The sequence below is a fragment of the Zonotrichia leucophrys genome, chromosome 8 (assembly GCF_028769735.1).
Source record: "Zonotrichia leucophrys gambelii isolate GWCS_2022_RI chromosome 8, RI_Zleu_2.0, whole genome shotgun sequence".
In the NCBI taxonomy this organism is placed as follows: Eukaryota; Metazoa; Chordata; class Aves; order Passeriformes; family Passerellidae; genus Zonotrichia; species Zonotrichia leucophrys.
Window position 1 is genome coordinate 22292366 of NC_088178.1, and position 23513 is coordinate 22315878.

Genomic DNA, 23513 nt, shown 5'->3' on the forward strand with positions numbered 1-23513 from the left:
GGGAAAGGGAAGGAGAAGATCATGTTAAAGCACACTTCAACTATAAGCACTTCCTTTAAAAAAAGCCAAGTATAAATAAAGGGCCTGGCACCTGGTTTGGGACTCCTGCTCTGCTCAGATTTCACTCAGGGCATGAGCTGCACAGAGCACTGGGGAGCTGCATCCCACGCCTCCAGGAAAAAACAGCCTTCCCCACCCCAGAGCCACAGACCTCCAAAGAAACTAAAGAATGACTCTGCAAGAGGCACTCAGAACTAGACTACACATGAGAGCAGAACAATTGGCTTAAGTTAACACCTCTTCCCTGCTTGGGGCACTTTTCTCAGTTCCCAAAACGAAATCTGAGACCAAAGACTGATAAATAAAATAAATCAATAGAAGAGGGAGGTATGTCTAGTCCTCAGAGACTTCAACTGTCTTAAATCCAGCATCACACAAAGACGTAATTCTCTTTACTGTGTCAAAAATAAAGAGGGGGGAAAAAAAACCACAAAGAACTGCCAAATGTGTTAAATACATAACTTAGGGCATTTTAATTTAAAAAAGCAAAATACATTTCATCATTCATCAGCTGGCACGACGTATAAAAACTTTTAAATAACAACTTTAATATTAGTCACAAAATACAGCATGTTTTATAAAAATAGCTATATGCACTGATATTACTGATAATGTAAAACCACTCTGAAGAGGCCATGCAAAGACATTCAGCTTTGACCTTCCAACTTCCATGTGCTTGTTGCATCTGCTACTTTATTCCTTCTCAGTCTGCTTGGGAGGGTTTTGTGCTGGCACTTGGGGGCCTCCTCCTCCCTCCCTGCACACAAAGCCCTGGAAAAAGGTTTAGAAAAGGGCTGACAAGTTAAGGTGCATCATGGGCATCTCAATGGCCCAATTTTCACAGCTTATGTTTCACAAAGTGCTCAACATCTGTGTCCTTCTCCATGGACCTCCCTTTGGTCACTTAAAATCTTCAGCTTTTCAGCTAAAACCCTTCCAAATTATTCTTGGCTCTGTTACACCACAGTATTGAAACTGAAAGTAAAAATCGAGACACCCAGCCTGAGACTTCTACAGGAGGCAGAATTCTGTGGCTGCAGCACCATTTTTGTACAGCTGTACTCTGCTTGTGGCATTTCTGAATTATTCACACACCAAAATTCACTGATGTCTGTCTGTTCACATTAGGAAGTCCAGGTAGGACACACAAAAGGTTATGGGAGAAATACAATTTTACAGAAAGGAAGGTTTAGCTGAGGATAGCATTAATATAATAAAACCCCACATTAGTATTAAAAAGCCTAACAGTAAACTGTTACATAAACAGTCTGTTACACTGCTGATATCAGATTTAAGAATGTAACTATTCCAAGGGGACACAATGGACATCAAACTCCAGAAAATTAAAAAAGAGATGGTATGGAGTACATTAGAGTTAAGGGCAAAGATATGTCAGATAAAAACCCCATCCCTCCCAGTTTTCACTCCACATGCTGACACACAAATTATCAACAACATAAAAAAACTGCAGAGCTCTCTCCATCTCTAGAAATATGAGCACATTTACAGTCCCTCCTCATTCCATATAAGCCCAATGAATGCAATGGAGACAGAGATCCACCCAGTCATCACCTTCATTCCTGAGGCTACAAAAAGAGAGGAGGGCACTGTTGGTTGGGAACAGTCCCTACTGCTGGCAATAACAGCAGCACCTTCAAAAATGTGCCACCAAGGAGAGCAGCCATCAGCAGGGAGAGGCTTGATGCTCTGCCTGGCAAAGTGTGGGTTTTTCCTGATGTTTTCAAGTTTGCATTTTAAACTGTGCTCTTCTAAGAAGAAAATGAGGAAAACTTAGTGATTTATCACCTCAGATAATAACACAGCAGCAAACTCATCTTCTGCAGTTTGAAAAAAAAAAAAACAGTTGAATTATCTTAATGCACTAAATCTGACAGGCAAAAAACATTCCCATAAAAAGCTGTCCCCTTTAAGTTACAAGTCACATCACAAGAGCAAGCTCCTAATCAAAGTGTCGGAAGCAGAGCAGCTTTTATCAGCACTAAAAATCCAAATAAGAACACAGACTCATGCTGCCCCCGCCACAGCAGCACAGGGCTTCAGAAGGCTTTCTGGGGAACTGGCTGGAAGTCGCTGGTTTTGGTGGCGTGTGCCAGGGCCCTGCGCCGGGCCAGGCGGGACTTGGAGGGAGGGGACAGCTTCATGGAGCACACGGCGTGGGCGGCGCTCTCCTGCTCCGCGCTCAGCTCGCTCTCGTGCTGGGACAGCTGCCGGTTCAGGGCGATGGCCTCGGCTGCAAACAGCGTCAGGTCCTTTGTGCTGCTGTTCCTGGCCAGGGGAAGAAAAGGAGGAAGCAGTTTCAACACAGGCACTTCACCCACTTGCCCTCACAGCACAGTATCTATTTCCAGGCGTGTTTATTTCTTCTTGCAAATCATAGAGACAGCAGGCAAAATGACCAGGTAATATTTGCATTTATCCTCACTCAGAGGACCAGCAATGCATGACAAAAGCACTCTGAGATTTTGGAAACAGCCACAGTTCTACTCCTCCTTCTGCCAAGGACTTCTGATTATAAACCCAGGAAGCCACCTGAGATGTCATCCTTAATTTCTACGTGTTCTCAAAGGATGGGCAAATGGGGCCATTCTGCTGTCCTTCTCCAGAGAACTGCAGTCCCACTGTAACTGCACCTGTGGCTAAAGGAAATGCTTCTCTGATGGGAGAACCACCTGAAATCACCAGCAGCAGACAGAGATAGAAACAGATATGTGACTCAGGCTCTCTGGCACACAGGTTCTCCCATCAAATCATCTGCAATGAGGCTTGCCCTGCTCACAGTAAATGGATATTGTGAGTGCCACCAACTACAAGGCAAGTCAGATCCAAGTCTGTGTTTATGGTGATTATTCAGCCATCAGAAAACAGTCTCTGGGTAACACATGCCTTTATGCCTTTTTCTGCCCCTCCTGGGCAGCAAGCTGACAAAACCATCATTATTTCCTGTCTAAGATGAACACTGCACTGCAGGAATTCCCTCTAATGCTTTTCTCACAAACAAGCAAGATTAGATCATAAAGAAAATTCAGAGCTTTAATATTTCTCATGTTCTTAACAAAATTAGTGTGGCACATTTATGAAGCTCCATTCTCAGCCAGGAATGTTACCTCCTAATTTATCAACTCCTCTCTCCCACCCATTCTTTCAGGAATTATTCTTGGCCAAGTTTATAGATGTTTAGAAAATAAACCCTACCTTTGAAGAACTTGAGGGGTGGGCAATCCCCTTTCAGGAGCCTGCTAGAAGAAGCATTGAAGAGAAGTTAGTTACATATTAGCAGCTGGGAACCAATCTTTCTCAAGAGTTACAAAAAACAAGAGACTCCCCCAAATCTTTACAGATACTGCAAATAAACTAATTCACTGTGGGCAAAGCATATTTCATAATCTGCCTCCCCTCCCAAGAAGTTTTCACAGCTTGCAGGTATAAGACTACAGTTTTGGAAGCTCTCCAGAGGGTCTATTCCTTCTTTCCTGAACAGGGAACTGAAACATAAGAGGACACTGCTGTTCTTTTATAACCATATTTACCAGCATTCTGCATTACTGTATTAGCACAATCATTTGTGTACTGCAGTACTTGCTATTCACAAGAAAGCCATTTAAAATGCACAAAGCAATAATTAAACAAAACAAAGCAAACACTTAGAGGCTGACATATTCATCCAAATATTTACCATGCAGAAAAAAAATAAAGCCACTGTGTATTATTTAATTAATCAAGATACAAGCACTGAAAGACACAAGGACTCAAATAAAATTTCAGAGACAGGGAACAGCTTATTTGTCACTCTGGAAGAAGAAAAACTCTATATAAAGGGGGATACATACTCCTTGAAGCCATGAATGTTGCAAGACTTGGGCAGCACTAAGTCGTTCTTTGGCATCACAAACCAGAAGCTTTGAGATGAGATCTTTGGCCTCAGAGGAAATATGTGACCAGTCCTTGTCAGGAAATTCATATTTGCCCTCCTGAATGCTCTCAAAAAGTTTATTCTGGTAAAGGAAAAAATATTTAATTGAAATACACTGCAACAAGAAGGTTTCTCAGGTGAGACTTCCCACTCACTTTTAACCACCTGATGTGGAGGGCAACAAGTGAAACCATCCAGTGTCCTTATGCAGTCAATGGGGAGTGACAGGCAGCACCACAGTGGCTCAGTGCAGCCAAAGATGGACACAATACACCATCTGCTGAAAACACTTCCCCCCACCCCTAAGAGGGCAGCTAAAATACTCCATTTTTAGAAAACAAATGCAGGCCCTGCATAGCAACCCTCCCAGGGCTCAGCTTTTATCTGAGGAATTGCAGTGACTACCATAAACCAGACCAAGGATTACAGACCAAGGGAGGATCCCAGAGTGGGAAGAGGGTGAGGAGAAGCTCTGAGATCTCACAGCAGGAGGAAGGAGAGGCAGTTGCCCAACCCTACTTTAGAAACTGGTATCACTCAACTTCTCTACCGCCACCCTCACTTTGCAGTGACAGCTCATCCTCCCAGCCACCTGCCAGCATCAGGCACAGCTCTCCACTGCAGCAAGTTCTGCACCCAAAGCCCAGGGGAGAACTCTGCACTCCCCACACACCCACGACATGCACACTCACCTGGCAAACCCTGCAGACTTCTCCTCTGTCCCAGCCACAGTCTGTGCCACAGTTGCCCACAAAAGGGGGGTAACCACTGAGCATGATGTACAGGATCACCCCCAGGCTCCACAGATCACACCTCTTGTCATAGAACGTGGCCTCCTCCATGAAGACTTCCACCACTTCGGGTGCCATGTATTCTGCAGAGCCACACTAAGAAACCAAATTCCATCAAGTTTTCAAAGGGAGGGTCACATCAAAACAAGACTCAGGTTTATAATTTTCCACTCTTTACACCAAGTGGCTTGGTGGAAAAGCAGAAATTAGGCATCAGTGAATACTGAAGTTCCTATAGTTCTTAAGCAGCACCACAAGCTGTTCTACATTACTGTGAACCTTTAATCCAAGGTCAAAACATTAATTTATATCTTTCAGGCTTTTAAATCTTATCCATTAGTTATCAGACAAGTCTATCAGGGGAATAGATTTCTGTAAGACTTCTGCAACACTGTCAGATTTTTCTTTCACAGTAAATGGCAAAAGCACAGGACTGTAGTTTTTCAAACTAATGTGTATTATAAAGCTACACACTGATTAGAGAGCTTGCATTCTCCATAGCTCACTGGCTTGGCTACAGAACCAAAACATGGGGAAATAAACACAAAACTAAGGTTCAAAGTCTGTCCATAAGCACACAAAAATGGACACAAAAAGTTTCTCCATTTGACTGTGTAAGAGATAAGCAGGACCAATGTGTCATGTGCTGGCCAACTGGAGAATTAACACTGAGCTCCTGTGCTTTTGTGTATTTGTTCTGTAACTGGGAAAGCAAGACAGCATTTGCCACACATACACTGGCTTGAAATGAGCTGCCCAGCACTGGGTATAGTGGCAGTAAGCCCTTTGGAAGGTCTCCTCTGGAGATAAGAAAAACTGATTTGTTTGTAGAACAAAGACAGCACAAAGCCACAACAGGTCTCTCACCGGCGTTGTTAACTCAGGAGTAGTGATGGGAGTACATGCACTGTTGAGCTTCACCCCACTGCCAAGATCAAAGTCACATATTTTTACTGGTGATATCTAAAAAATATACGAGGTCAGGAAGACTGGGATTAATGCAAAATCTATGAATATGTACACATGTGAAGTAGAAAACCCCAGGACAGAGCACAAATCCCTAGAGAGACCCAGTCCCTCACAGCCACCTTCAGGCATTCACCTGCCCTGCCCCAGCTGCACCCTCACCACCTGCACCTGATCCTGCTACATTATTCTTTTATTTGGTAAGGCAAGGGCCAGTACACACCAGGGCACTTTGAAAACTGGTCATATAAAGTGACCAGCTGGCCTCTAAATGCTGCTTGTCCATCTGGGTACTGGCTCAGAACAGATGAGGCATGAGGGTGTCACTGCTGTCCCTCCATAAGGCCAGTTGGTTTTTTATCCCTTAGCCAGATGTTCACATTTTCACAGCTCAAAGAAGAATTTAGTCTCTTTCAAGCTTCAGTTCTGTTAAATTTAGTTGAAGTTCACTAATGGGTTCAAAAGTTTTCAAGAAGAGAATAAACACAAGAACTGTTTTTGGGAGCCAAGTTAAAAAAATTCAGTTAGGAGAGTTGAGAGACCAGAGCAGCACCTTTTCTGGAGATTCACACAGGATGTTTTCAGGCTTCAGGTCCCTGTGAGCAATACCTAAAAAGAGAGTACAAATGTTCATTAGAAAGGATACTCTGCTGTTTTATTTCTCATAACTTCTCTTTTTTAGAAGGTGGCCTGGGAAATATTCTAGGTCTGAGCCTGCTACACACACCTGCCCCTCTTAAATATAATAATTTAACTGTAAAGTGCAACTGTTAAATGTCACTGCTGCATCCTGCTATACCTTTATCATCCTTAACTGGACAGGAGAGGCTGTCACGCAAGTAAGAATCTAACATCAGAACATTTTGTTAGCCCAAATTAATTGTGTTCCTTAAAACCAGCTTATTGAGATGACTGACCTGTAGGAAAGTTTAGTGCTTTACACAGTTTAATGAAATTATTTTGGTGCCTTTTACAGTGAAGCTGTTCTTTCCAGGTGGATCAATTGGCTTGCTGAACTCCTACCAGCACAGACAGTACTTGAGGCACTCTCCTCAGCAAAAAATCCCCCAGATGAAAATATCCCTTTCAGGTACATATTCATTGCTAAAGCAATGAAAAATTAAAGTTTCAGTTAGAGATGCTGAAGAAAAGCTAAAGGAAAACAGCCAAAAGGCTTCTTCATTCGACTCCTATCAGAATAGGCAAACCTAACAGGGAAGCACAAAGTTATCTGTGCAATCCACATGCAAGGTGGTTCTCTGTCAAAGTTCTTCAAATGCCTAAAAACACAATTTCTGGAAGTTCTTAACTTAATATGATCAAACTCAAATGGAAGGTAGAAAATGAGAGGCAAAAAAAATCAAATGAGCAGCTTGGCTGCAATTTAACTGCAGTCTAGTCTTGATTTAGAAACTTACACTCCAAGAACACCTTATATTACTTCAGAGTACAGGAAGGAAAATTCCACCAAACTCTAGGCAAGGGAGCTTTTAATGTCAATTTTTCAGCACATTTCACAAGATGTGGCTTAAAATATAACAGCAGAGCCCCAAACTAAAGGAATCAGTGTTCACACTGACACAGTGCACATGGCTTTGGCACAAATGATGACACAATAAACCCACTGAGGTGGCCTGAGCTGACATTTGCAACAAGGCTGACCAAACTCCCAGCAGTTGCCTTGGCTCACAATGGGAAAGCCAACAGTGTCTTTTTGTATTATTGTGTGAATTCAAATGTCTGATTATGTAACATTTGATTTTGCAGTCGCACGAAGCACTGAGAAAACAGCCGCCTTTAAACACCTCTCCAGTAGATTATTAGCAATAAAGCACACACATCCCAAGTGGGTGTAAGGCAGGATTATCATCCAGCTGAGTTTTAAACTACTCCTGTCAAAAGAATTAGTTGTCCTCATTCAAATTTTTTTAAAAGCATTTAGCTATAGGACTTCACCATTAAGCTGTGCAATAAAACTGCTTTAATTTCCTGTTTACTTTAGTGTTCTGTACCCTACTTACTAATTATTTTAATGTCACACGGAAGAACCATAAAGAGAACAATAAAATGAAAAGGGGATGTAGCTGATTCTGCAAGCTATATCCCTGCTGTCCCAGCTCACAGCAAACAACAAGAAAGCAGACTGCTGCTCTACAGCTATTTTAATCAATCACCCTCCTCTTGTTTGGGAAAAGGGGAATTAAAGCTAAAAGCTGAGATGGAACTACAGAAAGGTGTTAGCTCAGATGATGCTAAACCTCTTGAGTGGGGTACCTGGACTTGCAGCTGTTAAGAAACCCACTATAGCCCTGCACATCAAAAACTGTTTTTTCCACATATTCATGTCTAAATTCCCTGCTTCTTATATGTCCCATATCTCAAAATCTTCTAAACACAGGTATTCAAGAAACACATTCTCTGAAGGTTTAATGTTGAATTATCACATAAAAACCACTTGATCCAAACTAAGTTTGGTTTCACATTCAAATTCACTTTTTGCAACAGTCACAACATGTGACAAGATCCACATTTATCAGGCTTACCCTTTTTACTCCAAGCATTGCTACAATTTTCTTTTTAATGGATTCAACTTGTTGAGGTACCAGTGCTGTGATTCCAACTCAACATATAAACAGTCCTGTGACTTGAAAGTATGGACTACAACTAAACATTTATTGATCCAGGGCCAGCACTCAGCAATTTAGGCAGCAAATCAAGTCTGCTGAGATCTACCAGGCTAATCAGAATAGCAAAAAGGAAAGAAAATATGTGTCAAAATAAATAACCCACAAACAGTATCCAATTACATGCCATTCTATTCAGAGCAAGTCACTGTAAGAGTAACTGAAGCTACAAGGCCAGAAAATCACAACCTAGGAAAAACTTCAAAAGCATCCATCATATTCAGCCCAAAAATATACTCTGGGATGACTATAATGCACAGAAATTTTTGAATTTAAACCAAAGAATTCCCAAGTCAAAAAGGCAGAAGAAATACACTAATGTAATAAAAATCTCTGTAAACACAACTGCTTACATGTAAGCAAATTCCAAAGGAATTGAGGACATCTTCAAATAAAGACTATGCTTCACTTAGATCTCTCAATTTAACACTGAAAGTCTAAATGTGGGGGGACAAAAGCTACTGAAAACCAACAGGTCTTGTGACCAGCAGAAATTCTGAGTAATTACAAAATAGAAACTCTGTTGACCTGAAGAGATGAGGAAATCAAACTTTTATTAGAACCCTTTTGAGTAACCTTTATATGGTGGCTTGTGTAACAGGAAAAATAGACTCAACCCTAATGTTAAGTCTCTCTGGGAGATGATTCAAGTTTTCTTCTTGGAAAGCCTGTACCATCCTAACACTCCCAATTACTGAAAATACTACAATATGAAAATAGAATCATAGAGGAAAACAGCTTAAGTCATCTGGCATTGCTGTAAATGGGAATAGCAGCAAAAGGTGGCTACTTAGAGATAAATGTGCTTATTAATCTGAGTGTACAGTATAAACTAGTAAAGATGGAGGCAGCCCTCTCTCACCTTTTGTATGAAGAAAGTCCAGAGCAGAGGCAATGTCTCTCACCACTTTGCTTGCTTCTCGTTCATTGAAGTGCTTCCTCTTTTGAATATGGGCCAGGATTGAACCTGTCAGGGTAACAGGTGAAAGGGAAAACCTCAGCATGAATGCTGAGCTAGTTCCAAGCATCATGAACCCACAATCTCATTTTATAGCAGCCTTTCACAGCAGGCAAATTCTGTGGAGCAAAGAGGGGAATGATTAAGAAGAAAGGGCACAACTGAGCAGCTTCACCACTTAAGTGTGCTAGAACATAATTTTCAGACAGTGCAGCTTCTAGTTTAAGCACAGCATGAGAGGCAATCACTTTTTACTGCCCCAGGACATGCCTGGCCTGTTTTCCACACACTGGGACAGCAGAGATTTGCCAACAGTACCAGTAAAACTCAAACATCAGCTAAGGAGATCCATAAACACTTCAGCCTATCCCAGGTCATGGATGGTCATACTCAAATTCCCCTCATTTGCTAAAATGTCACCACTGAAACCCTGCACTGAAAGTCAAGGATACATGTTTTGTACCTCAACACCATCAAAGTAAAAAGAGATTTGACCTTTAAATCCACATCAAGTTCCCCACAGGCATCAAGGCAAGGCTTCTGCACTGACTTAAGGCAAAATTTACCCAGGGATATAAAATCTGACAGAAGACCTCTAAATTAAAACATACTGAAGGGCTGGAAGCTTGCAGGCAGAGCCTCACTGGTATCCCTTTAACAAAGAATAAAGGGAGGTTTGATTCCTCATTTTCATAAAGTGATTTCAATCATTCATCTCAAAAGATTAAAAATGTCTTTAAAAAAACCTTGTAGTCCACAGAGATCCCAGCTCCCTAAGCAGCCTTATTATTGCCTTCTATTTTCTTATTCAGAGAGGTGTATCTGTAAAAGCAATCAGGCAAAGAAACTCAAGTTGTGACTGCCATTTGTTATTAGCCCCAGCACACTCAATCTTTTCTATCTCAGGTGATTTCACGTTTATGCTCTAGTTCTAAATGTGGAAGGAAATCCCCTACTGGGTAATTCCCATTCTAATACCATCAATGCTACTGGCACCCTTCACAGTGAGCATTCAGAGAGGGAAGAGAAAGGACATTCAAAAAGAAGAGAGACAGGCCCAGGTATGCACAGCCAAGCTGTGTCAGCTGGGTGGAGGAAAGCCACTTTGGACCAGGATGTCAGATTTCAAACACAGACATTTTCCCTTGCTAAAAACAACACCACCTGGTTTGCTACAGATTTCTTGAGTGCACAAAGTTCAAAGGGGGTTCCTGATGTAGTTGTTCTTTGCACCTTTAGAAAGCAGTGAAAGTTCTTCAACGTTTCCAGCCCTGTGGAAAAGACCCCACACGTTGCAGGAAACAATACTGAGCTACCTGAAGTGCTCATTTCACTCAGCAGGTTTATCTGAAATTACCCCTCTGAATACAGCTGATGTGCAAACTCTCTCAGATAAGAATTATATCAATATCAATAAAAACCACGCTTTACTGACTTTATATTCAGCCCACGTAGAGAATTTTCATGAAGAAAGAATAGCAGGGCACTAGTTGTTCCTGCCTCTCCAGTACTCAGAGAAAGCATCATACAGCACCTCTCAAAATGCATTTCAGAGGAGAAAAAAAGAGGAAAAAACTCTTAAATCATACAAGTTCAATCTGATCAGCTCAATTTTAACTCACTCAATTATAAAACGCTGTCAGACAAGGATACTAAAGGGACTCTGCACAACACAGTGAACTGAAAACAGATAAAACAGGAGCAGAGCTCCTTCAGTTACCACAGCTACTGGAAGGCAAAGTTGAAAATGGAAAGCCCAAATTATGCTCCAACACTGTAAGAGCAGCCTCTGAGACTGGAGTTACTGAAGTAAGACTTGCATTGAAGATCAATGTTCCCATTCTTGCCAGCCTTGCTACTCACATCAGTATCTGTAGTGCATCAGATCTGACCCCAATTCTCATTCTTTGTCTTCAAACGACATACCTAACCCTTTAAATACTGATTTTTAAGAGATGTAATACTGATTTAAGAGAAAACTAACCTCAGCCCTAGCTGAGCCTGTAAAATCAGTAGCTAAGAGGGGAGTAGCATTATTATCCTCTCTGCAGCCATGCAGGTACACTGACAACCACAGACTCACAAAAAAGAGGGTTAACTAATGGAAGAATGTGGAGATGAAAAAAAAGAAATTCCGATTCATCTCAAACAAGCCCCATTACAGCTAATTTGTCAGAGACATCTGTGCATTAAGAAAAAGTGTTATGGGAAAATACAATAAAAATATGCAGAATTTTGAGAAAAGTTAAACAGAAGCTTTTACGCAAGAAATGTACACATCCCTCCCTTTCAAAAATAGTTCTGCATCTGTGCAGAAAGAATTTTTATTTCGTGCACATACAATTTGCTCCTGGAAATCTTCTTGACCAGAGACAATAGATGATGTTCTCTGGGCAGCAGGATACTCCAGAAGTTCTCCTTTGAAGGGTTGGCCACACTAACTCCTGGTTTTGCACAGCCATGCAATTAGCAGGTACTGTAATTATACTCCATGCAGACAAATGTGAGAAAGCTGCAGCAAGCACTTCATGGGCTTTCTCATTGCCCAGGTGAGTGGGAAGTGCTGGAGCCCAGTGACCACTCAGGCTCACTTGATGGGCTCTCAAACACCCACAAGCACAACTGGCTCTCCATAACAGCAACCCCAGGCACAGGCAAGATGATTTTCATAACAGAGCTCCAGGGAATGAAGTCAATCCTACATCAAAGGGAAATTCTGCCAGAGTACACAGATGCTGCACTAAATTCTCAAGCATTTAAATTTCTTCAATTACTACTTTAAAACAGAGGCAAATAGGAGCCAAAATGATTCAATGAGCAAAGGCACAGTTTCTGCACAGTACCTCCTCGCAGCTTCTCAAAGACCAGGTAGTATCTTGTGTCATCTTCAAAAAATTCTATTAACTCCAAAATGTTCCTTTAAAAAAAGAAACAAAAAAGGGAATAAAAGAAACAAGCATGGAGTGTACACACAGCAATGAAGAGTTTCAGCCCAGGGTGGATAACTAGGAAGTGCCAGAAGTAACCAAAAATAAAAGTTCTAGTTAATCAAGTTGCTTTGGTTGCCTGTGGCATTAAAACCACATTTCTAACTCCCACTGAAATTTAAGCATGGGAAAGAGGCCAAACAGCACACTCAGACAAGATTGTGAGAGCTCTGCTACTGCTCAATTGACAGGAAGATAACTGGTTGTAGGTTGTATTTAATAATTTAAAACACTGCATTTGTGCTGAAGGCAGAAATAAAGAAAAAATAATTAAACTGGCATTCTTTCTCTCTGGAAATCACAAAGCAAAACATAGAGGGCTCAAAGGAGACAGGCATCTGTCAACAAGACATTAAATCCAGCTCCTTAGTTGCCATTTTTAGACCAACTCCTGTTTAGCTCATGCAAATTCTGTGCAGCACAAATATCCCATCTTGCTTTGAGAATGTCAAATGTGTAAGTCAGAATTTTTTACATTTAATGGTACATTCAACCCCTAAAATTCTGCATGTGGTCATGTGAGCTTGAGTTCTTCATCAGTTGTGCACTGGATGACCATTTACTCTTAACCTCACAAAAGAGGAAACTCATGCTCTGCTTCTCTACAGCACAACATAAGCCCATGAGTTTGATAAACAAGTTGCTTTTGAAATTATTTCTGTATGTTATATTAGGCATTAGTTTGAAAAATTCAATATAAGCTGCACAATTGTAATATATATACCATCTGTTGTATATACATTCTAGATTAACAGAGACATCTAAAAGTAGCTTCAGAACTGCCTCAAACCCATCACAAAGTTCCCAGGGCCTGCACAGCTTTTCTTCCTCTTCAGCCACGAGCAGCAGCTTTGCAGTTGCCTCATTCCGTGGCCACATGAAGTCAGCACACATCCAAATGAGAACTGTGTTAGCTTTTTGCTGACCTAAGAGTTCCAGTGCAAAAGCAGGAAGGCTGACACAAGGAGGAGGGCAAACCACACATCAGGGAAAGGAATGGTGAGATTTCCTTTCCACAGCAGCTGGTATCATGTCAGTTTTTGCTGATGGTGAAATCACAGAGGAGAGTGTCAAAATGTTAATTTCTCATCTGGACAAAAGCCATGCATCACTGAAGCACAATCAAGCTACATTGACCTGGCTGCTAATTGAGTTGTCTAACTATTAATCTGTAAATATTTCCCCTAAAATTCACAGGTAAAGAAGGAGAAAGTCTTACTCTGAATAAGTCAAGTCTAAATTTCAAAGTGGTTTTAAGGAAACTGCTGCAAAGCTTCTAACTTTGTCACATATAAAAATTTGAAAACAAATAATCAAAACACTTTAAATAAACAAAGACAAGACCATACTTACTTGTTACCCTGGCACTGGTACAGAGTTTCTATCTCACGAAAAACCCGACTCCGACTATGCCCAGCATTCTTTTCAATGATCTGTGAAAAGGAGTTTTAAGAACTCATATTTGAAAAATTACTGCAGGAACTATGCATATAGCTCTGGAATTAGGTAACTGTTCCAAGGTTTGAATCTAGGGCATGCCCACTGGAGAACAACACTCCACCTTTGTTTGTTTGTTCAATTTCTCATCTGGCATTTGTTTACAGAGCAGTGTCAGCAGAGCTCTGGAAGGCATTCAGAGGACAAGAGAAATTAGGGCAGGAAGAGAAGAAAGGAACTAAATCCACACATTACATACCCAGTGACCAGTTACCACAAGCTTTTTCTTGCATAATTTTAACTTTGCAATGTGCAGAACAGGATATCCTCCTGAGTTCTACCAAGAATAGATTTGAGTCACATCAGACACTGAACAGTCAAAAAGAACAGATTTGTCATTAGAGGAATTTAAGCAACAAGCACCAAATTCATCACAAAATAAAAGTTCATAGTGTAAACTTTATAGAGACCCAATAATAGAACCTAAAGAAAACATACATTCAATCTCAGAGCCATCAGAAGTCACCTTCCTTCACACCATCCTTAGGTTGAAAGAGGTCAGGAGGATGAGCCTGAATGATTGCTGCATAAACTGAAAGCTCATTACACGACCAAGACATCACCATCACCTGTATCCAGGACTGGTTTCTTATTTCTGCAGCCTGAGCTCTCTGGTGCAGAACAGGCAACCATCCACCAGCACTACACAGGTCTCTGCATCTGGTCACATCAAATTCCTAATGCAGAGCTTTGTTTATTTCAACCTTTCAACTTCAACAATTTTACAAAGTACAGAAAAAACTGTAAAATCCAGCATCTATAGAACTACATTTTCAAAGGGGCTTAAAACTTTGTGCCTATTTTTGAATAGAATCAAGCATAAATCTTCCCTATTGCTATTGTTTGTAATTAAATGGGGGACTCAGGATAACAACAAATTTGTAAATGAGCCCAGCTTTTCAATGATATTACAGAAAGAACATTGGCCTCTATCAAAAATTAAAGACAGCTTTACCTGAACCACTGGCAGCACCTGATGCTCTCTGAACAGCACCCAAAATCTTGCACTATTTGGGAGGCCATGCTGTGTAATGACTCAGCCTCTTCTTTCATAAGAAGAGACAAAGGTAGACTACAACTAAAGCAGGGCATGAGAGGAAAGCTTGCCCTGAGATCCAGTCACAGTGATTTACTGGTTGTGATTTCTACCTGCAGCTGATAAACCAGTTCACTCTGGAGGCACAACACTTATGACAGGTTTTCTCAACAGTTATAAAACAAGCTCATTTCAAGCATCAAAAATTTCCTAGAAGGATTTGCTATTACCCAATCTATTGCAGGTTTTTCCTGAGATACTCAGAGGGAGTAGACATATCACAGACAGAAGTGATGCTGCTTTTACTCTCTACTTACTTTGACTGCATATTCTTTCCCAGTTTGGAGACTGACAGCACCCTGAACTTTAGCATATGCTCCCTCACCAAGCAGCTCAGCAGTCAGCTTGTACAAGTCTGCCAAAGAAATCCAGAAGAAAGGACACATCCATCAAAGTGAATTTTGAAAGTGAAAGTTATTTTAATGAATAACATCAAGACAAGCTCTTTATCTGCTAAGCTTCCCTCAAATTTATGTAGTATTAAGGCAGACATGCCAGTCTTAACTATGCTTTCTTTTTCACCTCCCTCTTTCAAGTTCAAGAAAAATTAGAAGTAAACTTTACTACAGCATCAAAATTGCTGAGATATAAAACAATTGTAATATGAACAAATGTGTAATCTCTAGGATCTCAGCCACTATACCTGTCTTCATGTAAAACTCAAACTTTTTTCAGGGGGAAGACAATTAATTCCTTGATCAGAACATGCTGCCATACACAATCTACTTGCAGAGATGGTGTTTTAAGTATAACAAACTTGAACATTTAAACCTGGAATTTGTTGCTGCTACCATTTTTATTTGAAATGTATCTTCCATTGCTGCTTGCCCACTAAGAAGTTTTATACTGCTCAGTTTTCTCACTGAACTATATTTTACTTACAAAATTTCACAGCATTTGTGCACACATCTATTCAACCAAAACCTTTTGACATCAGCACTGTTCCTACCAAAAAATACAATGTCTAGCCAAGAAAACAGAAAAATATCAGAAGCAAAGCAGACTGTAACAGTTAAAAGCTTTTCAATTGTCACCAACCTTCAAACTTCCCAGGGACCTGATCTGTGGCTCTGGTTCTTTTCTTCTTTTTCCTTTTCCCACTGTCTGCTATGGGGACAGGCTGGCTGCTGACCATCTCTGTGTGGCAGAACATAGAGGTGACTTTAACAATCAATTATTTCAGGAGAAAATGCACATGCTCTTGTGTGTTTATGTTCTTATCCACCAAAAAGTTTCTCTGCTTTTCTTCATCACAGGCTGCCACCTCTTTTTCAAATATCAGAGGAAACCTAAAAAGGCAATTCGGGTGCCAATTAATAGTTTGGGGGGTTGATAAATAAATGTAAAAACAGGAGGGAACAGCAAAGTATCTGTACTGAATCCTTATCTCATAGCACAATAAGGCAAAGCACAGAAATAACCCAGAACAGAACACATGCCCTGATACCAGACAGCACCTGCAGCCCTCACAAGGGCACTCCTCTGAGCTATTCTGCTGTTTTACAAAGAGATTTTTTTCAAATCAGCTCAAGGAAATGAGCCTCCAAAAGAGCAGGAAGGTGTGGGGAAGTTTCAAATCACTCAGTGAAACAAAGCAACCACAGGAGTTAAAGTATCACAAGAGCAATCTAGGTCAGTTGATGCTGCCAAAAGGCCACAAAGAAAACCATTTCTCACAGAACCATAATGTACCTTTCTAAACACAGATCAGTGGGTAATTTATGCTCCAAACCAAAAAGTGTTAATGGCATATATATTTTTTTCCTACATTACTAGCTGCAGATACTACAAGAGCTTAGTCAGGGGTAACAATTCACTGGTGCAAGATAATATGGCAAAAAAACCACCTGCATATTGTTTTTGAAGCCTAAATAAAAATATGGCCATATTTGTACAGCTAACCTAGCTCCAAAAAGTTAAATGATTCCACACTGAGATTCTAGGCAGGAACACTTCACAGCAGTCACATCCAGCTAAGTTTGCCTCAACAGTTTAAAATCTCAGCTGAAAGTCTTCAATGCAGTAGCAAAGTGCACCTAACACATTTTACAGCCATGAGGAATTCTGACTAAATTCACTTTTAATCATCTTGTACTACAGAAAAAGCTAAATCAATAGAAATAGTAGAATTATGAGAACACCAGCAGTGAAAGACAAGTGCCAAAAACTTCTGTCAGTTCTCTTTTAACAGAGATTGTGATGAGCAGTTTTTCTGCCTTTCACTGTTTCTAAAGTACTCAAAACATGGGAGAAGCTCCAAGGCAGAAAACATTCCACAGCAATCTACCAATGCATTAAATACTTTTTCTTTGCTCCATTACATTTTTCTTGTTCTTATCTGTCAGTAACAGCTACTGTGAATGTCACTTAGAACCCACATGTCTGAAAATTCAGGATAAGTGTTATTATAAAAGTCCTTTCTTGTTAACAACTTTGTGAAACACTTAAACATATATCACTCAAAGGCTCAAAACAACAATAAATCCTCATTTTCAAGTCTTAGGCAGAATGTGTTCAGAAATCATCATGATGGATGTTCTATGTGACTTCTTAAACACAGTAATATACAGCAAGTTTTACCAGTTTCTGGAGAAACAGCTTCCTTTTAACTCAAACTGACACACATACAGCTTCAAATTTTAACATAAGAAGAAGATGAGCCTTTGGCAGCAAATTCCAGCTCTCCTCTTTTCCATTCCAACCTGCATCAGGAGTTATTCAGAACTGAGACTAAAATGACACATCTGAAGCTGCTCAGAGATAGGTCTGCTCTGCTTGAAGGTGGTGCTTGATTTCCACAAGGTGTCAAACAAGTAACTTTAATGACCTGACCTTCCACAAGCCATAGCTAGGCAGATTATATTCCATTTCAAATATCACAGCTTCAGAGCTTGAAACTAAAAATCCAGCTTTGACTAAAAATCATCAAAAACTCCAGAATGTGAATCCTGTCTCAGCTCAGCTGACAGCTTCACAAGCAGCTCCTGCACTCTACCAGCTGCCTCTGACATTTACAGTCAGCTGTTTATTAACTCACTACATTATTTCAATTCCCTTTAGTCTGACTCTATTCCTAAATTACAGAGAATTACTTCCCTGAAAACAGGAAGTTCACTAGTTATGTATACAGAAACCAAATTGCTGAAAAGTTGACATTTTTAACCTATAGTCTTGACTAAATTTGCCATCACATTAAAGCATGAAGTGTTAGTTGTATTAGATTCTTATTACTGCTCTGGTCTGCTATTTCATATCTGACTTCTGCCAACACAGCTCATCCTTTAAAGGTATCACAGCTTCACTCCCATTACTCATTTGTTTTAATGAGCCAGTACTTAATTAACAGCTGGTACTACAAGAAAACACCTTTAGTCCAGCCAAACACTTTAGAGATTTTTCAAGCTTTCCAAGAAATGCTTTTTTTTCCTGCAGCTGTACAACGAAAAGAGTTTCTGGAGACACTGAAGGACAGTGTGCCTCAACCAACCAAGCAATGCTGAGGTGTTCTGCCTATTGCCTCCTGGTGACAGGCACACTGTGGGCTCTGAGACAGCTCACCCTGCCAGACAGAGCTCAGGGACTGCATGGACTGCTCTGGAGGGAAATGGCCACAGACACATCAGGTCTAAGGTGGGCGTCTTCAAATTCTGATCTGTCCTTCTACAGTCACCTTAGGATTATTACTCACAGGCTAATATCACCAGGAAAATCCACAGAGAGATGAGAGCAAGTTTCTGTCTTAGCTGCAGTTTTGTTGAAGCCTGTGAATTTTATTACCATCATCATAACTCAGTGTTAAGGCAATATTTAACACACACACTATTCAGAGCCTGTGTGGGAAGGCAGTTACAGCCTTTCTCTTTTGTTGTAAAGGAAACTTGCAAACAAAGCAAGAGAAGAAAGGGAACAATTACCACAAGTTTCACTTCATTCAGACCTTAAGTAATCTTTCATCTTGCTTCCTGACACTCCATATATGAACATGCCAAAATCCACTACCCAGACCTAACTCCTCTCTCATTCTGATCTGCTTCCCAAAGGAAGGAAGAGAATATTTGGAAACAAGAACATTTGTGTAACAGGAAGCACTTGGGAACACATAAGAGATGCCTTTTTCTATTTAGAGGAAAATACCTTGTTTGTGTGTTTGAACTCAGTGGAAGAAAGCAGAGTCCAGGTACCACCACCTGCTCCAAAACTGGGTCCTGCTTGAGCCAAGTTGTTCTGGAGCTGAAAAGAAACACCATCACATTACCATTCAGAAATCATGAAAATGTTTTCCCACACATTTAGGTAGAGCCCAGAGCCTAAAGACCCTGCAAAGACCTGTTTTGTTGGGCTTCATGTGAACACACAGCAAAAGCACACCCCTACAATTTCACTGGAACAAAATGAAAACAGACTTCAGTCCAGTTTTCCTCCCAGCTCAGTGTCTCACACTGTTCCTGGACCCTTCCTCCTCCATCAACACTGATTCCTACAGATGTGGCTCAGAATGAAACTGGACACACTCAGCAGGTGCCGATTCTGCAAAAACCATCCAGTTGCAGGAAGCTCAGAACAACCCAAGCTGCCTTCATAAAGCAGCTACAGTGATTAATTGCATTTGTAATGTTACACATCAAGAGATACAATTTGGAGAGGAAGAATGTTCAATGATGTATGACAATCCTGTGTCAAATCAGATTATTTTGTACTTGTTCTGTATTAAGTACATTAATTTCAAATTGTAAGAAGTGAATACTCTTACTTGATTTTTGCACTAGTTTTCCACAATTCATTCTTAGCTGTCAGAGTTACCTTCTCATTCCACCTACAGCATAACTTTTAATTTCATTTAGTCTGAGTTATCCATGAAGGGACAGGAATTTAAAAACATTCCATCATCTTCTCAATAATATACAAGAGCATTAACATTTCCAAATGAACACCTGAAAGTTCACAGGAAACCCAAGCAATCCAATTTCATCAAAGAGCAAGTCTGGCAAAAATTATTGATCCAGCCTTATCACAGCATTGCTGTAACAAGCCACAGTGTCACAGCTGACACCACCTGCCTGAAACCCTTCATGCTGGGGAAAAGGTTACAGCAACCTTTCCCTTTATGTCCCTGCTTCCCCCTGCCATTCCCTCTGTCACACTTCCAGGAGATCAGTGTCACATCATCTCCTGCTTGAGCAATTTGCAGAGTAACTCTGGTACTTTCAGCTGACACTTCCCTTGCAAACTAAGAAGGGTTTTCTGAGGTTTTCCAGTCAAACCCTCCAGCAATGGGTGGATCTCACTTTCCAGGATAGCACATCAAGTTATTTCAGATAGATTCCTTCCTTCCCATTTTCTTACTTCACCAGGATTACTGCTGGGGAAGCAGGGAGAGCCTTGATGGAGAGGAGAGCACACAGCTCGGGAACAGCACATTTTGACACACATGCTGCAGACATGAGACTTGCTGCAATCAGCCTGTGTTTCCCCAGGCACACATGCATTTCTCTAAGAGCAGCAGTTGTCACTCACAATGGCAGCAAAAGAACTGTTATCATCCCCACTGGAAAGACAAAGGCAAACAGGAGAAGTGTCCTGATCCAGCTAAGACATAACAAGTAAGGAGAACAACTTAGACTGAGCATGGCTTAAAAACACTGTAATCTTTTTAATTTCTGGTTCAAGGACAATGTGTCTCCAAGGCAGCCACACGGATGGGAGGATATAACAGGGTGTATTTCACAGGGCTAACAAATAACTGTGAATGGTGAGCTCTGCTGGGAACAACATGGCTCACATGCTGGTTATTGCACTAAAGAACATCCTCTGTCCCTCCACAGCCAGCAGAACAAGCAAACAGAATATTTACTGCTCCTGACCACTGGCAGGTAGCTCATGTTTAAGACTTGCCATCACAGGGCAGTAAGAACTTAGCAGCAAAGTTATTTTAAACTCCATCACACACATTCTAAATGAGAAAACTCCTAGCAATAGTGTGTTGACTCAACTACTTAAAGGCTCTCCAAGCCCTAGAGCACTTTTAAATTAAGGAGATATCCAATGTAAGTAGGTTCTGAGGGCCCTTTACTAAACAGCAAGCTGTTTATTCTCTTCTACATCTGATGGCATGAACAACTCTCAGAAGATTGTCTCTGCATCACCAAGTAGCTCCTCTAATCCTCCTCAGCTCCCTTGTTAGTGTAAACCAAAGAGAAAAACTTCTTAGAAGACAACTTTTCTTTTCATACAGATACAAGATAAACATTTCCTGCTCGTGCTCCACACCCACAAATGATCAATCAGATAATCACATTTGTCACTGGAAAAAAAAGCTACACAACATTCACCTACATCAGCAAGCAGCCTTGTTTGGAGAAGCTAATCTAACTTAATGCTTTTCTAAACCTTGAAGCAAGATTGATTTCTCTTTATCTTCCCCTTTCTGTGCTTTCAACTCTAAAATTAAGTCATTAAACTCCACTGCATTGTCACATTTGATGTCACATAAGATTTGTACCAGTGTTCTAACATTTGTTACCAGGAAGGTACTAGGAGAGAGGACATTCCTCACAGCAGTAAATACTTTTGTTGAAAGCATTACAGAGTACTGGTACCATGAAATAGTGTCATAGAAGCATTTTGGTGGAAAAAGACCTTTAAAGAGCCAAGAAAGTTTCAAATGCACAAGGCACCCCACTTTACCTGGAGGGCTGCCAATACAAAACACCTTTAGAACTGAAGAGATGGAGGTTCAGCTCCACAGGAGTGTTTTGTCTTGCTTCCATCCAGCACCTGGGAGGCATGAAGAGGAGCTCTGTTTAGGTTAAAAAAAAAAAGCAAACAATGGTTCTTTAAAGTTATCAGAATATACACCAACCTTCCCAAGCCCAATTGTGAGTCATAATATTGGATGACAGAGGGTTGTAGAAGAGGTCAGCTTGTAAATGGCAAAAAAAAAAAAAAAGGCAGTGGCTTATTTCCCAACAGATCTGACACTTCACAGACAGTTGCCAGGGGTGTCAGGGAATGGGCTGATTTTTGGCTATCACAAGTCCTGCTGATGCCAGCAGCCGAGCTGTCACCCAGGGCTGTCCCGCTGCCTCTCTCGCCTCAGAAGGTCACCCTGCCCGAGCTAATGCCACTAAGTACACATCAGGCAGATTTTCAGTGCTCCTGGGGGCTCACAGCTCTCGTTTTATGCCAGAGGAAAAACACAGGAACGAAAAGATTTTTCATGATCACACCTAGAAGTTGCTCCGTTCGCCTCTGCCTGTTTTCCCACTCCAGCAATGTCAATAGAAAGCAGCTGCAGTAGGAGTGTACACACTTACCACTCTTTATTGAAAAACGCACTAGGTATGAAACACAGCACTTTAAACCTTCGGGGAACAGATTCCCAGCTCCAGACACGAGGAAACTCCCGCATTCCTCGGGGAGAGCCCCCAGACCCAGAGCTGCCGGCCGGAGGGCTGAGGCACCTTCCAGCCGGGGGCTGCCGGCGCTCCCGCTGTCCGAGCGCTCAGCCCGCCACAGTCCGGACGAGCCGCAGGAGCTCCCCGCAGGGACGGACCGAGCCCCTGGGGACTGCCCTCCCCGGCCTCCCCTCAGCCGGCCGGGCCGGGAAGCGCCGTGACCGCAGCCCCCCCTGCCCTCACCTCCATGGCGGCCGCGGGTCCCTCCTCGGCGGGGCGGCACCGCCCGCCCCCGCCCTGATCCCGAGGAGCGGCGGGAGCGCGCCTGCGCGCGGCACCGCCCCCTCCGCGCCCCCTCACGGCGGCTCCTCTGAGGGGACGGGACGGGGAACAGCAATGGGGCAAATCAATGGAGTATAGCGGGGTCCTGCTCCCCAGGCTGGGCTGGCTGCTTGCCATGTTCTCCTTCCCCCATGAGCGATATCACAGCATCACCTCGGCTGGAGAACCGAAGATCGCCGAGTCCGGTCGATGAGAGAGCACCGCTGTGTCAAGGTAGTGCCGCGTCCCGTCTTTCCTTAAACGCCTCACCGTCTTTCTTTAAACACCTTCAGGCAGGACAGACTAAGAACGGAAAGGAAGAGTAAAGTGACAACAGCCAAGAGCTTGGATAAAGTTAGGAGGCACAGGATGGAAACCCCGCTGTTGGACAGAGTCCGAAGGAGTTCGAGAAGCTGGTGCTGGAAACCACCTCAGCAGCAGCGCTGTGTCCCGCCCTCACTTGCTCCCATCCCCTTTGGGATAATCAAAGTCCTTCTGCATTTTTTCTACTCTTCCTTAAATAATTTAGATGCAGCCTATTTTCCTCCAGCTAATTCCTTACCTCTCCACAACGGATTAGCAGTGAAACATATGTTCCATTTGTGTCCAATACACTACAGAAGAGAGGTGGCATTGTAAGAGCAATGGAGGAAAGATGAACATGCCATGCAAACACGCCACTCAAACACTTTAAAAATATTTTTAACAACTACTATTGAATTAGGCTTTTAATCTGTCAGTTTTATCCCTTTCTAGGTTGTTATTATTGCCAGAAAATAGGTTTGGTTGGAAAAACAATCAGGTTTTCTTCTCAGCAGAGACATGAGG

The 23513-nt window shown here is 41.7% G+C and overlaps 1 protein-coding gene across 3 annotated transcripts; it reads right to left on the reverse strand.

Annotated features, from left to right (window-relative positions):
- Positions 1 to 505: 505 nt before the first annotated feature.
- On the reverse strand, positions 506 to 22717 carry MKNK1 (MAPK interacting serine/threonine kinase 1). 3 transcript variants are annotated; one of them, XM_064719540.1, is made up of 14 exons: positions 22608 to 22717; positions 21655 to 21766; positions 19105 to 19200; positions 16009 to 16107; positions 15228 to 15325; positions 13731 to 13810; positions 12234 to 12307; positions 9295 to 9399; positions 6302 to 6357; positions 5650 to 5745; positions 4684 to 4878; positions 3909 to 4073; positions 3274 to 3314; positions 506 to 2346 (listed from the first exon to the last, which is right to left on the reverse strand). In XM_064719540.1, exons 4-14 carry the CDS (start codon positions 16103 to 16105, stop codon positions 2118 to 2120), a joined length of 1236 nt encoding a protein of 411 aa, XP_064575610.1. In that variant the 5' UTR covers positions 16106 to 16107; positions 19105 to 19200; positions 21655 to 21766; positions 22608 to 22717; the 3' UTR covers positions 506 to 2117. The 3 variants fall into 3 exon arrangements, with proteins under 3 accessions (XP_064575610.1, XP_064575609.1, XP_064575608.1); XM_064719539.1 differs by having other exon boundaries at positions 3274 to 3317; XM_064719538.1 differs by lacking the exons at positions 19105 to 19200; positions 21655 to 21766; positions 22608 to 22717 and having other exon boundaries at positions 3274 to 3317; positions 16009 to 16123.
- Between the last annotated feature and the right edge of the window lie 796 nt (positions 22718 to 23513).

Bases quoted from the DNA above. Each gene is read 5' to 3' on its own strand.
- MKNK1 (XM_064719538.1), bottom strand. From the start codon at position 16,123: ATGTTCTGCCACACAGAGATGGTCAGCAGCCAGCCTGTCCCCATAGCA. The intron at 5,746-6,301 runs GTGCTGCTCTGG...TATATTTTTTAG, and splicing joins TGTGTGAATCTCCAGAAAAG to ATATCACCAGTAAAAATATG. The intron at 2,347-3,273 runs GTAGGGTTTATT...TCCCCTGGCCAG, and splicing joins ACCCCTCAAGTTCTTCAAAG to GAACAGCAGCACAAAGGACC.